The sequence below is a fragment of the Kogia breviceps genome, chromosome 3 (assembly GCF_026419965.1).
Source record: "Kogia breviceps isolate mKogBre1 chromosome 3, mKogBre1 haplotype 1, whole genome shotgun sequence".
NCBI lineage: Eukaryota > Metazoa > Chordata > Mammalia > Artiodactyla > Physeteridae > Kogia > Kogia breviceps.
Window position 1 is genome coordinate 119,751,696 of NC_081312.1, and position 20,560 is coordinate 119,772,255.

The following is a 20,560-nucleotide window of genomic DNA, read 5'->3' on the forward strand; positions in this document are numbered from 1 at the left end:
ACAGACCCCTCCTAACAGAGGCCGCTGCTACTCGGTCACAGCTGCTGTACTAAAAAGCAGCCTGGTGTTACCAGATCCTCCAAAAGAAGGCAGGACATGGAGATGTTTATATGAAATTTTCCTATATTAAATTCAAGGTGCAGTCAAAGCATGTCTTTAGCCTAGGGGAAACCAAAGTTGCTAGGAAGCTAAAATACAGCTAAGTCCTGAAATTAAGAAGAATAGATAAAACCTCTTTAGCCCTTCCTGTACTTGCTAACTCTCACAACTACTCTCACAAAACCTTGGCCCATCATATCATGATATATAGTTGTAGAGAAGGGACAACTTGAAAAGACTTTGAGTGCTAAACTGTGGGCTCCTAGCATGAAAGGACCACAGGCTGGGACCCACCTAGTGTGGCTGACAGCGTAGCGCAGAGCTTAATCATTTTGGTTGCAGACTCTAATATTTTATGGCTACATTTCTCTAGATTTCCTCACAGGTCAGAGAAAACTCCCCCTGCACAAGTGTGATGATGAAACCATAAATGGCTCCTTGGCCCAGAGAATAAAACTTAAAACCTGTAACTTGGCATTCAAGTCCCACCCCCACATCCAACCTATTCATCTTCTGGGCATCCCTTCGTGGGGGCCTATCCTTGGCCTGGGCCTGTGATGCCTAGTCCATCTCTTTCTGCTTAGCTGACTCTTCAGGGCCCAAACCAAGAATCACCAGCCTCCCCTCTTCCTCAGCCCTGAGGAAAAATGCAAAAATCCATTCTTTCAATCGTCCACTCAGCACACAATGTCAGCTGCCTACATCATGATTTCTCCCCAACACTCTGAAGATGCCTTGATGGCAGAAACACAGCACCAGACTTTGGACCATGCCTGGCACATGGTAAGAATGAGCATCTGATGGATAAATACATTAAGTTTCTGTTGCTTGTCTCTCTCCACCTATAAATACTAAGCCCCTGGCAGAGGTCAGTGCCTGGTGTCTGAGGGCCCCCTGCATACCGGTCATAATAATCCCTGTGTCCCCGGTGGTCTCGGTCGCTGCTGTACTGGTCATAAGGTCTCTTTCTGGACAGGTTGTTGGGTCGGTAGCTCCCTGAACGGTGGGCGTCCATGTGTCGCCGGTCCCCATAATGGTGGTCCTTGTACCAGTGCTGCTCATATTGATGGTGCCTGTCACCACCCCAGGGTGGATTGTTATTGCCACCACCATAGTTGAACTTTCTTTCCCTCTGCCAGTCGCCTCGATCTGCAGAAAAAGAAATAATGATCTCATGATTCCAAGAACTGGCTGCATTTCACTTCCACTAAAGTTTAAACTGTAAAGGCCTGACACATGTTACAAACACTACATTTCTTCCTTCTTGGCCTTTTTGCTGCTGGTTATCATACAAGTAATGAGTCCAAAATTCTTTCCCCAAAATTTTAAGGCAAAAGAAAATTCACCTTTCTCCTTCTGAAATTTAAGAACCACTGTTTTTCATTTTCTTTCTTTCTTCCTTTCTTCCTTTTTTTTTTTTTTTTTTTTACTGCTTTTCATTTTCTACACCTGCTTACCTTCCAACCTGGGGCTTACCCTTAAAATGAGATTTCACTAAAACAAACAACAACAACAACAACAAAAATCCCCACACCAAACATTAATTTGGAAAAAGACACTGCTGAGTTTCACAGCCACAAGGTAATACCCTCCATTTACACATCTAAGGTTTATTTACCTTGCTGGTACCATGAGCTGTGCCTGGTCCCTGAAAATCTTTCCAGACTATACCTACTGATCCTACTCTTCTTCCTTAGCCCACACCAAAAAAAAATGGCACTCCTCCTGTAAAAAGTGATGGCTCTAACTCTGGATTCTGTAACTCTCAAGGACAGAGCCAAACTGAAATTTGTTTTAGCTTCAATAAGCCTCTCTTTTCCCCAGAGGAGAAGAATCACACTTATCTGAATCCGAAAAGGCAGTGAAGACACAGAAGTAGAGGAAAGGAGGCTATACTGGGTCGAAATGTGGTCTCCAAAATGTATGTCCACTTAGAACCTCTGACTGTGACTTTACTTGAAAATAGGGTCTCTGAAGTTGTAATGATGGATCTCGAGTTGAGATCATCTTGGATTTACAGTGGGCCCTAAATCCAATGATAGATATCCTGTTAAGAGAAAGGCGTAGGGAGATTTGGGACAAAGAGACACAGAGAAGAAGGCCATGGAGAAATGAAGACAGAGAATGAAGAGACATTCACAGAAAGATAGACAAGATGAAAAGGCAGAGGGCTATGTACCAGATGAAGGAAAAAGATAAAACCCCAGAAAAACAACTAAATGGAGATAGGCAACCTTCCAGAAAAAGAATTCAGAATAACGATAGTGAAGATGATCCAGGACCATGGAAAAAGAATGGAGGCAAAGATCTAGAAGATGCAAGAAATGTTTAAAAAAAACCTAGAAGAATTAAAGAACAAACAAACAGAGATGAACAATACAGAAACTGAAATGAAAATACACTAGAAGGAATCAATAGCAGAATAACTGAAGCAGAAGAACGGATAACTGACCTGGAAGACAGAATGGTGGAATTCACTGCTGCAGAACAGAATAAAGAAAAAAGAATGAGAAGAAATGAAGACAGCCTAAGAGACCACTAGGACAACATTAAATGCAACAACATTCGCATTATAGGGGTCCCAGAGGAAAAGAGAGAAAGGACATGAGAAAATATTTGAAGAGATTATAGTCGAAAACTTCCCTAACATGGGAAAGGAAATAGCCACCCAAGTCCAGGAAGCGCAGAGAGTCCCATACAGGATAAATCCAAGGAGCAACACACCAAGACACATAGTAATCAAATTGGCAAAAATTAAAGACAAAGAAAAATTACTGAAAGCAGCAAGGAAAAAATGACAACATACAAGGGAACTCCCATAAGGTTAACAGCTGATTTCTCAGCAGAAAACTCTACAAACCAAAAGGGAATGGCATGACATATTTAAAGTGATAAAAGGGAAGAACCTACAACCAAGATTACTCTACCCAGCAAGGATCTCATTCAAATTCGATGGAGAAATCAAAAGCTTTACAGACAAGCAAAAGCTAAGAGGATTCAGCACCAGGAGACCAGCTCTACAACAAATGATAAAGGAACTTCTCTAAGTGGGAAACACAAAAGAAGGAAAGGACCTACAAAAACAAACCCAAAACAATTAAGAAAATGGTAATAGGAACAGACATATCAATAATTACCTTAAACGGGAATGGATTAAATGCTCCAACCAAAAGACACAGGCTCGTTGAATGAATACAAAGACAAGACCCATATATATGCTGTCTGTAAGAGACCCACTTCAGACCTAGGGACACATACAGACTGAAAGTGAGGGGATGGAAAAAGATATTGCATGCAAATGGAAATCAAAAGAAAGCTAGAGTAGCAATACTCGCATCAGATAAAATAGACTTTAAAATAAAGACTGTTACAAGAGACAGGGAAGGACACTACATAATGATCAAGGGATCAATCCAAAAAGAAGATATAACAATTATAAATATATATGCACCCAACATAGGAGTACCTCAATACATAAGGCAACTGCTAACAGCTATAAAATAGGAAATGGACAGTAACACAAGAATAGTGGGGGACTTTAACACCTCACTTACACCAATGGACAAATCATCCAAACAGAAAATTAATAAGGAAACACAAGCTTTAAATGACACAATAGACCAGATTTAATTGACATTTATAGGACATTCCATCCAAAAACAGCAGATTGCACTTTCTTCTCAAGTATGCACAAAACAGCCTCCAGGATAGATCACATCTTGGGTCACAAATCAAGCCTCAGTAAATTTAAGAAAATTGAAATCATATCAAGCATCTTTTCTGAACACAACACTATGAGATTAGTAATCAATTACAGGGAAAAAAAAAAACGTAAAAAACACAAACACATGGAGGCTAAACAATAAGTTACTAAATAACCAAGAGATCACTGAAGAAATCAAAGAGGAAATCAAAAAATACCTAGAGACGAATGACAACAAAAATACAATCCAAAACCTATGGGATGCAGCAAAAGCAGTTCTAAGAGGGATGTTTATAGCAATAAAAGCCTACCTCAAGAAACAAGAAAAATCTCAAATAAACAATCTAACCTTACACCTAAAGGAACTAGAGAAAGAAGGACAAACAAAACCCAAAGTTAGCAGAAGGAAAGAAATCATAAAGATCAGAGCAGAAATAAGTGAAATAGAAACAAAGAAAATAGCAAAGATCAATAAAACTAAAAGCTGGTTCTTTGAGAAGATAAAATTGATAAACCATAAGCCAAACTCATCAAGAAAAAGAGGGAGAGGATTCAAATCAATAAAAATAGAAATGAAAAAGGAGAAGTTACAACAGACACCACAAAAATACAAAGCATCCTAAGAGACAAGCAACTCTATGCCAATAAAATGGACAACCTGGAAAAAATGGACAAATTCTTGGAAAGGCATAAACTTCCGAGACTGAACCAGGAAAAACAGAAAATAGGAACAGACCAATCCCAAGTACTGAAATTGAAACAGCGATTAAAAATCTTCCAACAAACAAAAGTCCAGGACCAGATGGCTACAGAGGTGAATTCTACCATACATTTAGAGAAGAGCTAACACCCATCCTTCTCAAAGTCTTCCAAAAAATTGCAGAGGAAGGAACATTCCCAAACTCATTCTATGAGACCACCATCACCCTGATACCAAAACCAGATAAAGATACTACAAAAAAAGAAAACTGCAGACCAATATCACTGATGAATATAGATGCAAAAATCCTCAACAAAATACTAGCAAACAGAATCCAACAACACATTAAAAGGATCATACACCATCATCAAGTGGGATTTATCCCAGGGATGCATGGATTCTTCAATATACGCAAATCAATCAATGTGATACACCATATTAACAAATTGAAGAATAAAAACCATATGATCATCTCAATAGATGCAGAAAAAGCTTTTGACAAAATTCAACACCCATTTATGATAAAAACTCTCCAGAAACTGGGCATAGGGGGAACCTACCTCAACATAATAAAGGCCATATATGACAAACCCACAGCAAACATCATTCTCAATGGTGAAAAACTGAAGGCATATCCTCTAAGATCAGGAACAAGACAAGGATGTCCACTCTCGCCACTATTAGTCAACATAGTTTTGGAAGTCCTGGCCATGGCAATCAGAGAAGAAAAAGAAATAAAAGGAATACAGATTGGAAAAGAAGAAGTAAAACTGTCACTGTTTGCAGATGACATGATACTATAGAGAGAGAATCCTAAAGATGCCACCAGAAAACTACTAGATCTAATCAATGACTTTGGTAAAGTTGCAAGATACAAAATTAATGCACAGAAATCTCTTGCATTCCTATACACTAACAACGAAGGATCAGAAAGAGAAATTAAGGAAACAATCCCATTCACCACTGCAATAAAAAGAATAAAATACCTAGGAATAAGCCTACATAGGAGGTAAAAGACCTGTATGCCAAAAACTGTAAGACACTGATGAAAGAAATCAAAGATACAGATGGAGAGATATACCATGTTCTTGGACTGAAAGAATCAATATTGTGAAAATGACTATACTACCCAAAGCAATCTACAGATTCAATGCAACCCCTATCAAATTAACAGTGGCATTTTTTACAGAACTAGAACCAAAAATCTTAAAATTTGTATGGAGACACAAAAGACCCGGAATAGCCAAAGCAGTATTGAGCGAAAATAACGGAGCTGGAGGAATCAGACTCCCTGACTTCAGACTATATTACAAAGCTATAGTAATCCAGACAATATGGTACTGGCACAAAAACAGAAATATAGATCAATGGAAAAGGATAGGAAGCCCAGAGATAAACCCACACACCCATGGTCAACTAATATGTGACAAAGGACGCAAGGATAGACAATGGAGAAAAGACAGTCTCTTTGATAAGTGGTGCTGGGAAAACTGGACAGCTACATGTAAAAGAATGAAATTAGAACACTCCCTAACACCATACACAAAAATAAACTCAAAATGGATTACAGATCTACGTAAGACCGGACACTATAAAACTCTTAGAGAAAAACATAGGAAGAATACTCTTCAACATAAATCACAGCAAGATCTTTTTTGATCTACCTCCTACAGTAATAGAAAAAAACAAAATAAACAAATGGGACTTAATGCAACGTAAAAGCTTTTGCAAAGCAAAGGAAACTACAAACAAGATGAAAAGACAACCCTCAGAATGGGAGAAAATATTTGCAAACGAATCAACGGACAAAGGATTAATCACCAAAATATATAAACAGTTCATGCAGCTCAATATTAAAAGAACAAACAAACAGCTCAATCCAAAAATGGGCAGAAGACCTAAATAGACATTTCTCCAAAGAAGACATACAGATGGCCAAGAAGCACATGAAAAGCTGCTCAACGTCACTAATTATTAGAGAAATGCAAATCAAAACTACAATGCAGTATCACATCACACCAGTCAGAATGGGCATCATCAGAAAATCTACAAACAACAAATGCTGGAGAGGGTGTGGAGAAAAGGGAACCTTCTTGCACTGTTGGTGGGAATGTAAATTGATACAGCCTCTATGGAGAACAGCACGGAGGGGTCCCTTAAAAAACTAAAAATAGAATTACCATATGACCCAGCAATCCCACTACTGGGCATACACCCAGAGAAAACCATAATTCAAAAAGACACATGCACCCCAATGTTCACTGCAGCACTATTTACAATAGCCAGGTCATGGAAGCAACTTAAATGCCCATCGACAGACGAATGGATAAAAAAGATGTAGTACGTATATACAATGGAGTATGGAGTATCAGCCAGCCTTAAGAAGGAACGAAAATGGGTTATTTGTAGAGACGTGGATGGATCTAGAGACTGTCATACAGAGTGAAGTAAGTCAGGAAGAGAAAAACAAATATCGTATAGTAACGTATATATGCGGAACCTAGAGAAATGGTACAAATGAACCAGTGTACAGGGCAGAAATTGAGACACAGATGTAGAGAACAAATGTATGGACACCAAGGGAGGAAAGCGGCGGGGTGGGGGGGATGAATTGGGAAATTGGGACTGACATATATACACTAATATATATATAATGGATAACTAATAAGAACCTGCTGTATAAAAAAATAAATTAAATAAAATTCAAAAAAAAAAAAAAAGAGATTGGAGCAGTGCAGCCAGAACACCAAGGCTTGCTGGTAAGCAGTATAAGCCAGGATAGAGGCGTGCAATAGATTCACCCTCAGATCCTCCAAAAGGAACCAACACTGCTGACACCTTGATTTCAGAGTTCTGCCTCCAGAACTATGACAGAATACATTTCTGTTCTTTTAAGCCACCCAGTTTGTAGTACACTTTGTTACAACAGTCTTAGGAAACTAATACAGAGGCTTAACTAGTAAGTACTATGTGGCCTCATGGGAAATCCATCTTCCAGCTACAACTTGCTAAGATCAAAGACGTGACACCAAATATGTCTCTACTCATTTTGTTGGCCTTCTAGCATTTTTTACAGAGCCAAAGAATAATACCATAAAAGAAACTGTGTAGCTTAGAAATTTATACCATCAAAACAATATATAGTCGACCAATGGCTTAAATTCATTGCTGACCCAGGGTGGAGCAGGCCAGGGAACCAAGTAGTAAAAAACTTTGACTATTTAACCTAAAAATTAACAAACAACAAAGAGACACAACATGAAAGGATCATCTGAAGATGGCTTTAAATTAAATAGAAAGGTAGGTTTCAAACAGGGTGTCTAGGTCTGTGGTACTATGGAGATGACCAAGTCATTTATTTCCAGAGAAAGTAAACGGTGCTTTTCTTTCTTCTTGAACCCTCCATGGGTTAGATAACTGGTTAGGAAGTACTGACTATTAAGGAGAGGGATGAGAAATCCAAAGTTTAAATAAAAGACTACAGTTAGCTTAAGAAGAAGAGTCCTTTCAAAGGATCAGAATATAAAATCAGTGACATCATATGAATGACATAAAACCAGTCTAATCCCAGGAGGAAAATCAATACAACTGATACAACTACATCTAAGAACATGGAAACATTTCCCAACCATCTTTTTGTATAGTCATTACCTCCCCCCACTAATAAAATGGTGTTCAATTAATTGAACTAAAATTTTTAAGATTAAAAGACATGGAACCTCTGCTTCCAGGTAATTCAGAGTAGCTGCCACAGAATTACACTCTGCCAAGAACAATAAGAAAACATCAGATAAACAGAAAATAATCTGCTTAAAGACATCAAAGAGCAGCCAAAGCAATGAAGACTAGAAGCACTAAGATTCTGAAGAGCAAAAAAAACCCTCAGAGGTAATAATAGTTGACTTGACTTCTGCAGCCACTGGGGAGATCTGTGACTCTGAGCCTGGGCAAGAAGCTGAATATCTGGGCTTTTCCCAGCCGAGAACCACTGCTGGAGAAACAGACACCGGCAGAGCTTTTGGTAGTCTTTCTAAGCTAGAGGGACACTGGACACTTGAGGGACTGCAAACACAGCCAGTTTTCCCTTAGAACATTTGCTGAATCTGCAGGGAGCAGGAGGCTAAAAAGCTAAGCTAGATACCTTCTGAAAAGCAGAGCCGTTCAGGGCTGTCTCACGGTGCTGAGGAAACCAAGATCCTAGTTTAAGACCTGCCAATGGGGTGGGGCAGAGAGTGCAGCAGACCCTCTGTCCAGTACCCTGGAGAGCCAATCCCCAGGAACAGGGGAACCAAACAAGAACTAGATTAAGATGATCGTCTCCCACTCTATCTGCCTGGAGAGGAAACAGTAAATCCTCTCTGGGGCAGAGTGACATCATCTGGGGCTTCTGCAATTTTTAAAACACAGTGCCTACCATCTAATCAAAAATAACCAGACATGCTGAAATGCTAAAAGATAGAGCTGTATGACTGAAAACCAAGGAAAAAAAAAGCATATAATACAAATGGTTCACAATAATTCAGATATTAGAAATAACAGTCAAGAATTTTTAAATACTTATAATTAATGTGTTCCAAAAAAAGGGAAAAGATGGAGAAAATCAATTTTTGAGAATTTTATTGGAAGATTAGAATGTACTTTAAAAAAAAAAAAAAAAAAGGAAATCCTAACATTGAAGTTTAGAAAAAAATGTATATACTTCATTTTGATTATGAAACACTTGACTCTGTAAAATTTTATACTATGCTTCTATATATATTATATTCTTTTAAGGTTTTGTTCTATGTCTTCTTTTTATTACTTTTATCTTTAAAAGTAATTCATGCTCATTGTAACCAGTGAAGACAATGGAGAAATTATTAATTTCTTCCAATCTGTCCACATTTTTACCAGCCTAAGGTAACTGGTATGTGTATGTTTTCACATCCTTCTCTACGCTTATATATTATATATAATAATATATTATTCAAATATATAAAATAGAAAACAGCTTGGTGGTTCCTCAAAAAGTTAAACATAGAATTATCACATGAGCAAGCAATTCCACACTCCTAGGTATACATCTAAAGGAATTGAAAATAGGTATTCAAGTAGCTGCATACAAATGTGCACAACAGTATGGTTCACAATAGCCAAAAAGCAGAAGCAACCCAAATATCCATCAACTAATGAAAAGACAAACAAATTCTAGTCTAACCATACAATGGGATATTATTCAGCCACAAAAAGGAATGAAATACTGATACATGCTACAACACGGATGGACCTTGAAAACTGATGCCAAGTGAAAGAAGTCAGATACATATTGTATGATTCCATGTGATTCCTTTAATACAGAGAATCCAGAATAAGTAAATCTACAGAGACAGAAGACAGACTGGTGGTAGTCGGAAGCTGGGGAGAGGGGAGAATGAAAACTGTTTTCTTTGGGGTGAGCAAAGTGTTTTGGCACTTGATTTAGGTGGTGGTTGCACAACATGTGAATGTACTAAATGCCACTGAACCGTTCATTTAAAATGGTTACGTTTATTCATGTTATGTGATTTTCACTTCAATAAAGTTAAACACACACACAACAGAGATTCTGCTGTTTTTTTTTCCCTCCAATTTTTTTTTTACCTATAAAGCCAACTCATTTTTTTAACAACTGCTAATAATATACAGAACAAATGTCCTATTATTCATCTAACCATTTTTCTATTAATGGGCAATTTATTTCCAGCTTTTTGCCATTATATGGCTGTAACAGCATCCTCATACATGTATGTGTTTGCATTACTACAGGACAAACTCCCAGAAAAAGGGCTTATGTATTTAGATATTTCAGATTATTTTCTGGAAAGACTGTAGCAATTCACACTCTTAGCAACTTGTGTGCATTTCACCCTTTAATTTTTGCAGATCTGAATGGGTAAGAAATTGGTTATTGTTACTTTAATGTACATTTCCCTAGAAGCAATTGTTCATCTTGTCCTACTGGCCATTTGAATCTCCTCTTCCAAATGAATTCCCTAGTCCTAACCTGTGTCCATTTTTCTATTTGGTTATCCTTCTGTTATCAATTCATAAGGAGTTTTTCAATATTAGCAGTTTTAATCATTTAACTGTCATATATAATGTAAATTCTTTCCCTGAGTCGTTCATTTGTCTTTTGCTTATTTATGTTGGTTATGTTCTTCTTAGAGTTGAATTAACAGACTTTTGGATCTTTGTCTCATGCTTTATCTCACTGAGAAAAAAGAGGACAATAAAGTGATGGAACAGAATAAAGCACAAAGGTCCAGCTACTGTCTTTGGAAAAAAAAAATGATTCTTCTTTCAGCACCTTTTTTTTTTTTTAAACAACTAAGTTTTGTTTTGTTTTTTGGTATATCTATTTATTTATTTATTTTTACTTATTTATTTTTGGCTGTGTTGGGTCTTAGTTACAGTGTGTGGGCCCTTCGCTGAGTCGCACACTCTCTCTATAGTTGTGGCGTGCAGGTTTCTCTCTAGCTGTGGCGTGCGGGTTTTCTCTCTCTAGCTGTGGCGTGCGGGCTCCAGAGTGCATGGGCTCTGCAGTTTGCGGCACAGCTCTCTAGTTGAGGCACCTGGGCTTAGCTGCCCCGCGGCATGTGGGATCTTAGTTCCCTGACCAGGGATCGAACCCACATCCCCTGCACTGGAAGGTGGATTCTTTACCACTGGACAACCAGGGAAGTCCCCTCGGCACCTGTTTTCAAAACTTCACTTAATGACTCACCTGCATTACTGAAGTGTCTCTTGTTGGGGTGACTATAGTTATCTCTTGGGTGTCCATGCATCTGTGGGCCATGAGAGGCAGGCAAATGAGGCTTCTGAGGGTGAGGGTTGTGTGGGGTGTGGGACTGAGACATCAGGGAATCCCGGCTTGAACCCGAGGCCTCTGGTCGAAATGGTTTCTTACCACCAATCACATCATCTTTCTTCTTCTGCTCCTGTAGAGTAAAAGGAAACCAAAGACCCTCAGCATCCCAGGTGGAATTCCCACGAACAGTATAAAGATCATCACCTTTAAATATTTCCCTCTTGACTTTTGACAAGTCCCTCTCAGCTTCCCTGCTGTTTACTCCCTTCATAGGAAAAAATGCTCATAAATTCCACTGAGCTCCCGGGGCATGGAAAACCTCACAGAGTTCCATCCGCTGCTCAACCTGCTAGATCACTACAAAGAAGCCAACCTCCAGTGACCTGCAGCTGTCCGAACAAGGCCCAGGCCGCTGGATGTCGCTGCATGGGGCGAGGAACAGAGGCCAGGCTGTCAGCACTCTTGGAAATTGCTCTCAGGCCATGTAAAACTGGGACCACCAACTTCTTCAGGCTAACTCGGACAAACAACCCCTGACTGGCCCAGAGGGAACTAGTTCCCATGCCAAAGTCATCAAGCTAAACATCTAAATGTTTAAGTAACACCATACCTTTACCACACAAGTGAAACATTTGACATAAAAACATCAGAAAATACAACAGGAAAAAATAAGAACTGTGAAGTGACCTAAAATCTCACCACCAAGGGAATTACTGTTAATAATTTGGTCCATGTCATTCTGAGCCATTTTGCATGTTTATACATAACACAGTAGACCCCCCTAATCCATGGGATATGCACTTCAAGACCTCCAGTGGATGCCTGAAACTGCAGATAGTACTGAATCCTATATGTACTATGTTTTTTCCAATACATACAAGCCTATGAGAGTTTAATTTATGAATCAGGCACAGTAAGAGAATATCCGAATTGCCAGCATCACTACTCTTGTGCTTTGGGGCTACTATTTAGTAAAATAAGGATTACCTGAACTCAAGCACTGCAATACCACAACAGTCGATCTGACAGCCAAGAGAGCTACCAAGTTACTTATAGGCAGGTAGCATATAGTGTGGATACTCTGGACAAAGGGATGATTCACGTCCCACGTGGGAGAGAGAAGGACGGCACGAGATTTCATCACGCTACTCAGACCAGTGCACAATTTAAAACTTATGAATTGTTTATTTCTGGAACTTTCCATTTAATATTTTCAGACCATGACTGACTGCAGGTAACTGAAACTGTGGGAAGCAAACCACAGTGGGGGGAACTGCTGTGTGTGTGCATGCGTGCGTGTGTGTGCGTATTTTTTTTTAACAAAAATATTATTTGATATTCTTTTTTTACTTAATGTATTGTAAAAATCTTATGTGAATACTTACTTCCACAATATTATATTTATGGTTGAATATTCCCTGATATGGATATATCGAGTCATTTCTATATAATCATGTTTAAACCCTTAATTATCTCCTTCGACTAAATTCTTAGAAGGAGAATTGCATGTTTTAGTCTTTTGGTAAATCTTACTGAACTGTCCTCCAGAAAGTTGTGAATGTATACTATAACCCCAACTAATGGGACCACTACTTTGATTATTCACCTTATCCTAACTTCTGATACCTAGACTAATGAAGCCCTTTACCCTTTACATCATTTGTCCAACTTCACTCATTCTAATTTTCGCTCTTTCCTAGACGGCCTTTCCCCAACCATTTCATTCCCTCCTGGGGCTTTTCCTGACTATTCTTTCAGAGACTTTTTTACAATGTATAAAAATTCACAGTAACATTCAGCAGTATTACTATATTATTCCTGTATATTACTGTTCTACCATATTCTTCCATGTAAAATTAAATTATAAACCACTTGAGGGTGCTACTCTACAGCTCAGCACAGTGCTGGGCACAGGATATGCTCATGCAACAAATACTTCTGAGCACCTGCCCTGCGCCTGGCACCATTCCAGGTGCTGAGGATATGGAAGGGGATGAGAGACATAAGACCTCAGCCTTGACATGGTAGTGAAGGAGGTATTAAATGTTCCTAGACTGGCGCTACATGGCTAATTGGGGTAGGGCCCACGTGGCAAGTCACCAGATCTGCAAACGGACATGCCTAAACAAGGAACGCTGCCCCTGCAGCATTGGCCAAATCACTTCATGCCCATGCCCCTCCACTAAAGAAGGGGAGGCAGCTTCTGGGCACCTTCTCACGTTTGCTCCTTTACATGAGAGGTTGGGACCCTATGTACAAAAGCTGCAAAGGACACCAAGTACATGTGGCCCAGAAAAGAACAGAAAAATTATGTGCTATCTATAACTGTTATCTTTCAGGAGCCACATTTATAAGTTACCGTAAGACATGTGCATATGGAAGAAAAGCCCTGGTGAATAAATGATTCCAGGATGTAAGAACACAGAGGAACAACTCCTTGTCAGAATTTCCACACTATCTGGTTCCAATACATTAGCTATTTTACCCATCGGGTCTTAAGTGTTAGTTTGACTACTCACGGAACATGTGGAGAAACTGCATAGCTAACACAGTGAAAGAGCCCACCATCCAAGACAGGCTGGGCTGTGGTGGGCTTCTGCACCCGCTCTTGGACCTAGACCTCCATCTGCAAAGTAAGGGCAGAGAACCCATGCCCTTTCTAGCACCAACAACCTATGAGTCTATGATCATCTCCTCAGGAAAAAAAAACAGTAATTAAGGAATTTTTCTGTGGAAATGGTTTTTATCTGTTTGTATGAATTAGGATTAAATTTGTATTTTACCTCTTCTTCTTGAGACCTTTTCTTGTGAGCCATCTTGTATAACTTATGCAATTTTCGAGCATCAAATTCTGTAAACTTGGAAACAAAAATCCATAGGTTCCTTAAAAAAAAAATTTGTTCTGGTGAATTACAGGATTTAAAAAATAGCTATTCTCTTTATAGATGGCAAGTTATTAAATTTTGCTGTGGAATACTCTCCAAGTATAGAAAATAAGTTACAGAAATAATCTTTCAGGTCTTGGCATCAATAATAAATACACCTTTAAATGCTACTGTCAATAGAATTTGACCTAGGGGTCTGGAGACGAGGGTCTGGGTCTGTCTCACAGCTAAAACCCCTCTAATTTATTTCACTGGCACCTAGGACTCCGGACCTAACGTCTTCCTCCACCTTCTGCACTCCCTGGACTCTGCCGGGCAATCTGTCATTACCGCCATATGCCAGGTGGGGATCTATGCACGGTTGGGCATCTTTGCATTGCTGCCCCTTCTTTCCTCCCAGTTGTCATCACCAAGGCCTGTCATTTCTACCTTAAAACTCCAAGGGAGGGCTTCCCTGGTGGCGCAGTGGTTGAGAATCCGCCTGCTGATGCAAGGGACACGGGTTCGTGCCCCGGTCTGGGAAGATCCCACATGCCGCGGAGCGGCTGGGCCCGTGAGCCATGGCTGCTGAGCCTGCGCGTCCGGAGCCTGTGCTCCGCAACGGGAGAGGCCACAACAGTGAGAGGCCCGCGTATCGCAAAAAAAAAAAAAAAAAAAAAAAAAAAAAACTCCAAGGGACTCTTCTCCTCCAGTTCCATTGCACTCACTCTAGCATGGCATTACTGTCAACAGGGGAGTGACTGGTAAACGGGCGTGTAGGACAAGGAGGCACAGGTAACCTCCGTGAGCTGGAACGGAAGGCTCACATCCTCCCACACTTCCTGGAGAGAAGTCGCACCACACCGTGCCATGCCACTCAGAGGACACTGCCCTGGCTCCTGACAAGTAAACCTGCTGCATAGTGTGGAAAACCATTGCCTTCCTTTCTAAAGCCTTCTGTAATAGGGCTTCAGTCATCTTAACGAACTGCCTTTAAACCCTAAGACCCTTCCAGTCCCTTCACTGTCCCACTTTCAAGGCTTTGCTGAAGCCTGAGACCTCTCCTCATCTAAGCAGGTCCACTCTGCTCTTCCATGCCGGCTCGAGGGTACCTGCCCAGCCCTTGGAAGACTTCCCTCCCTCACAACTCCTCTGCATGTGCTTATTCCTTCTTGGAATTCCTACTATACTTGATCTTCCAATCACCACTTCATCATGGACAGTTCTCACAAGTGGGCAAGGAACTCCTTATGAACCACAGCAGTCCAGGACCATAGTACCTGGCACATCTAAACACAGACTGGCCCCAGTGCACAGTATCCAGCCCAGCTTCGTGGATCTGTAAGTTAGGATGATGCATTTTCGTTATCTTCCAATACGGATTAAGCTCAGTATACAGAAAGCCAGATGGCTAGATACACGGATCTGGTTTGGTAACAGTGTAAAAGGGAAGTAAAGTCACATTTCAAAAGTTAGATCTTCTTTTTTTAATGGGTGTGAAGCATGCTATGGATAGCATCATGACAGAAGGTTTTCTTAAATCTCTTTTTCACTCAAAAGCCAATCCACTGATATTAGATATATTATACAAAGATAATTACATTAACCATGAAGTATCAATACGTGAGTTCAACGTACCTGTGGAGTATGTTAAGAGACTTAATGTTACAATTGTCTTTGAGAAATTCCAGTCATGTTTTCTTAAAACATCAAAAGTTAATATATAAATGAATATATGTAAGTCATAATGCCTTACAAACTGAAGTTCTGGACCAACTGCATTAATCCAAATTACTACTAGAGCTCTTCAATTATTAAAGAGAAGAGAACTCATAGCTCTGGTGGTTTTAGCCTTTGCTTCCTCTCATGAGATTAGCAGAGAACTAACCAATTAGTTATTATATTATCTCTGAATATTAACCTGAGATGGGTAAAGTAGTGAAATTATAGATGGTTTCTATCCCTTCCAGGTCTAAAGACTGAGTCTTTATTCTGAGGACAGGCCAGCAAATCCAGTATCACGGTATTTCTCTCATAAAATAATGACATCATCCTACCCATTCAAAAGACTGGTCTCAGAGGAATGGCCTATTTCAGGAAAAGAAAACTGAAGCCTGCAGGTATGTTGCTAATAGACTGCTTTTGCTGGGAAAAAAATTTTTCACTAGGTGGCTGTGTCATGTTGCATAAAACAAAACAGAACCCCTAACACACACTTTGTCATCAAATCAAACCAGGCAATTTGAGGCTGTGGCTGCTTACCTCCTCCACAGTTTGATGTGCTCCTGGTCTGAGTAAGCTTTAAGGCACTCGGCTATCCGGTCCCCGATTTTCAGCAGGCAGTTCCGGGTGTGCTCCAGCTGTTCCTGTACACTGAGCCCCTTGTCAGGTTTATCCAACTGTTTCAGTGCCTTTTTCACAGGCCTCATCCTCTCCTTACACTGGAACAGACCAAGAGTAGAGACATAAAACATCTGCAGCAAAGACAGCTTCAGCTGTGCTTACTGTGCCCTAAATTCCCAGAGAACACACAGCACCCCCCAGGCCACATAATCACTAGAGGAGAAGCAGGTAATAGCAGGGGAACAAGTATAAATGTCAGAGTCGGAAAAACCTGAGGTTCAAGTCCCAGCTCCATCGCTCAGAGCGATGACTTTTACAGCTTACTTGGCCTCTCAAAACGCTGCTCTGTTTCCTCATCTGCAAGAGGGACATGATAATCTCCCAAGGCCATTATGAAGATAAATGAGAAGCAAAATTATAGACCTAACCTGAAAACCTCCCATCACAAACTATCTAAAACTACAGGATAAAATATTTACAAGTCCTTTAGACTTGTAAGAAACTGAGGGAAAGGTTTCCAGATAAAGATAGTAGACTGAACACAAGAATCTTTTTCTCCCCCTCCCCATCCACTAAAGCAACAGTAAAGGCATCGCCGTAAGAAGAGATAAGCCCACAAAGACAGGGAAAATGAGAGGAAGCAACAGCAACAAAATATTGGCAGCAAGTGAAATGACTCAACAGACCTGAGATGATGAAATCCTAACCCAGCAGTGGAGAGAGCTGAGAACCAACCTGATTTATACTGCAATTCCTGCAGAGGTTAGCTAAGTATCTCTGGAAGTAGGGATGAGGGCTAAAAATAAGGATTTTGTTTTGTTTTGTTTTGTTTTGTTTTTTCAAGACTGCCTAAGAGGAACAGATTTATAATAGACACCCAGACTTCCAACTCTGCCTGACAAAAGATATGGAGGTTTATTCTCTGGAGAGGATAAAAGAAAAGTCTCTGAACTGGGCTACACAGGCATAGTTGAGAGGCAAGTCTACTACACTGAGAATAGCATTGTATGAATATATGCATATTAGATAAGCCACTGCCCAGTCTTTTTATTTATTTATTTTTTGCCTCTCAGATTCGAGAATGAAGAAAGCCAGGCCTTAACCCTCCAGTCAGGAGACTGGAGGATTCTTGTCCCAAAATTCCGACCACCCAAGAGGAAGAACCGAATGATGCTGACTCCCCACTGGAAGTTTTCCAAGGAAGCAGCCCAGCCAGATCACCCTACAGAGAACACTCTGAAAGTCGATCAAGCCCCACCCACATGTTCAGAGCTTCCAATCACATGTTTAGTCCCTACTCTTAAATACGAGCAGACAACCAAGGATTATCAAGCCACTTGAAAAATATCTAACATGAGTGACGGAAAACAAATCTAAGAGAAATATAAAGACATTCAGAGAACCATATGGGGAAAAAAGATCTTGGAAATAACACAAGAGAAATGAAAACCTCAAAAGAAATAATGGCAGATAAAGCTGAGGGGATCTCCAAGAAAGAAGAGTTAGAAAAGAAGAAATGGAAGAAAGTTTAAGATAATATTAGGGACCACTCCCAAAGTCCAATATCCAAAAAGTAGGATAAAATTAAGAACTGAGGAGGAAATCATCACAAAATAATTTAAGAAAATTTCTCTGACCTGTAGGGCATGGTTGTCAACCACTAAGTATCTAATATAAGGAACTATTAAGGCACATGTCCATGTAACTTCAGAAGAGTGAAAATCTGACAAACTTCCATCACTTTGTGATAATTTCCATAGCTATATACTTACAATTTATTTTTCAGTATTGTACTTAAATTTTTTTAAAGTACACAAAATAAACTGGAAGATACATGACTGTAACAGATAAAAGATTAATACTGCGAATGGATATAGGATTCCTATAGAAAAGGTAAGAAAAGAAAAATTACCTGGAACAGGCAAAGGATATGAAAAGGCAATTCACCAGAAACATGAATGCCCAATAAACATGAAAGTAAATGTTCAACAGCACCACTGGTCAATATTTCGTACCTCTTAGACTGGCAAAAATTCAGAAGTTAGAAATTACCAAGTGTTTCCAAGACTGGGAAGCAGCTGGAACTCACATTCGTTGCTGGAAAGAGTGCAAATCTCTACACTTTGAAGACTAATTCCACAACATCTAAAAGCAGTAGATGTGCAGACCCAAAGAAACACCCAGCTTTTCTGCTCAAGCTACACACGAGCGAAGCTCTTACACATGTGTATAAGAAAATATTTACAATTTCACTGCAGCCAATTTGTAGTAGTAAACATTTGGAAAAACCCTATGTCCATCAATAGGAGAAAGAATGAATTGTGGAAGTCACAAAACAGAATAATATGAAACACTGAAATCAGAGACATAATTATCAACATGGATAAATCTCGATAGTGTACATGCTGAGGGAGGAAACGCAAGTTACAGGATACACACAGTGTGGCATTTACTGATAGGTTCAAATCTTTGCTCTACATCTTGGACAAGTTACTTAACTCTCCTCACCTTATTTTTTAAGGGGTAAAATAGAGATAATTACCTACCTCATAGGTTGTTGTGGAGAAAATACACAAAAATCACACTAATAATGCCTGGCTGTTTATATGAGCTATTACTTACTGTCTTTAGAGACATTAAGTAGTAAAACTCTAGAACCACACATGAGAATTACGATTTGATCTACACTGAAATTAGAATTGTGGTCACTTCTAGGGAGGTAACAAATCATGACCAGAAGCTTCAACTTTATAGCTTGAGCCTTAAAAAATTCTGACCTGACAAAACTTGATGGTACCTCTATCAATGCCTATTACATTCCTGAAATTTTTCTGTATTTTTAGAAGATATCATAATATAAAAACAAGAGTAAATGAGTCAGTATGTAAATGCAATTTCCTTTTTTAAAAATTCAAGTATAGTTGATTTACAATGTTGTATAAGAGCAATTTTTTAAATAGTATGGTACCACGGAAGCGTTAGTTATGATTTTCTCTTATAAACAATGGGCTAAGGAAGAAGCAGGAAACAGATCAGAGAGCTGGTTGTGTAATGAATTTATTCATTTACTCATTTATTGAGCTACTTCTAGCATCTACACATACTTTATATAAAACACAGTACTTGCCCTCAGAGAACTCACAGGAAGAAGAGTAAAGAGATTTAAGAAAAATGAGATAAGTGCGAAGAGAAAAAAAAATACACGTATGCATACAGGTATCTGGGAACACGGGAAAAAAAGGGTGAAAAGAGAGAAGACTGCCTTACAGGATGAGGTCAAAATTCTATGCTTTGCTTCCCCAGAGCAGGAATATTTTGAGATCTGGAAGATCACTTTCTCTCTGAAACTAAATTAACTATTCAAGTGAACAGTGATGTGTGGAAGTTTGGGGAAAGGAAAAGACCTCAAGGGAGGAGGGGAAAGGAAGCGAGTGCAACACAATGAAATATACACGTGCAGCTCCGGTAAGGGCCTAAAGTCCCTGAGGACACACTGGCCTGTTTCCATCCCATACAAGGCTTGGTCCATGACTCCTCCCCTCACCTGCCCTGTTTCCTATGAGGAGATGGACCACATCCTAGGCCACGTCTTGGCTCCTAGCCCCACAACACGGGAACACATAAGATAGGCCGTGCTTGCCACCGCTCCAGCTCACGCAGCCAGGACCCCAGCCTCGTCTCAGGTCATGCTGCTTAGACCGACTGAGGCTGTGTGGCGGGAACTATGAAAGGCAAAGCCGCAGCAAGCACTGTGGCTGCAGACCCCAGAATTCCTCAACTTCAGGACTTACTATGCTGAATGTCTCCTGGTCCAGATCATCATCCTCATCCTCTCCAATGGGGACAGGTTCGCTTCCTGCTGTAATATGGACAGGACCCTGAGATCGCTTTGATTTACTTGAAGATTTGGCATCACCACCTTTAGGCTTTTAAAAAAGAGTTACAAGGAATCATTGTCATTTGTGTACTCCTGTCTTGCAATTTGGACTTCTCAGCTATGTCACATCACTACAAGTGGGTACATA

At 39.8% G+C, this 20,560-nt stretch overlaps 1 protein-coding gene across 11 annotated transcripts in view; it reads right to left on the reverse strand.

The window, feature by feature from the left end:
* Positions 1–20,560, reverse strand: part of CHD2 (chromodomain helicase DNA binding protein 2) — a 135,879-nt gene that overhangs the window by 7,690 nt on the left and 107,629 nt on the right. For 9 of the 11 annotated variants that reach the window (XM_067029553.1, XM_067029550.1, XM_067029549.1 and 6 more), the window contains 5 exons: positions 20,327–20,461; positions 16,455–16,633; positions 14,112–14,211; positions 11,245–11,458; positions 1,002–1,248 (listed from right to left, as the gene is read on the reverse strand). In XM_067029553.1, the coding sequence (XP_066885654.1) occupies positions 1,002–1,248; positions 11,245–11,458; positions 14,112–14,211; positions 16,455–16,633; positions 20,327–20,461 (875 nt within the window). Of the gene's footprint in view, positions 1–1,001; positions 1,249–11,244; positions 11,459–14,111; positions 14,212–16,454; positions 16,634–20,326; positions 20,462–20,560 lie in introns of those variants that run through there. The other 2 variants (XM_067029551.1, XM_067029555.1) reach the window with 2 other exon arrangements.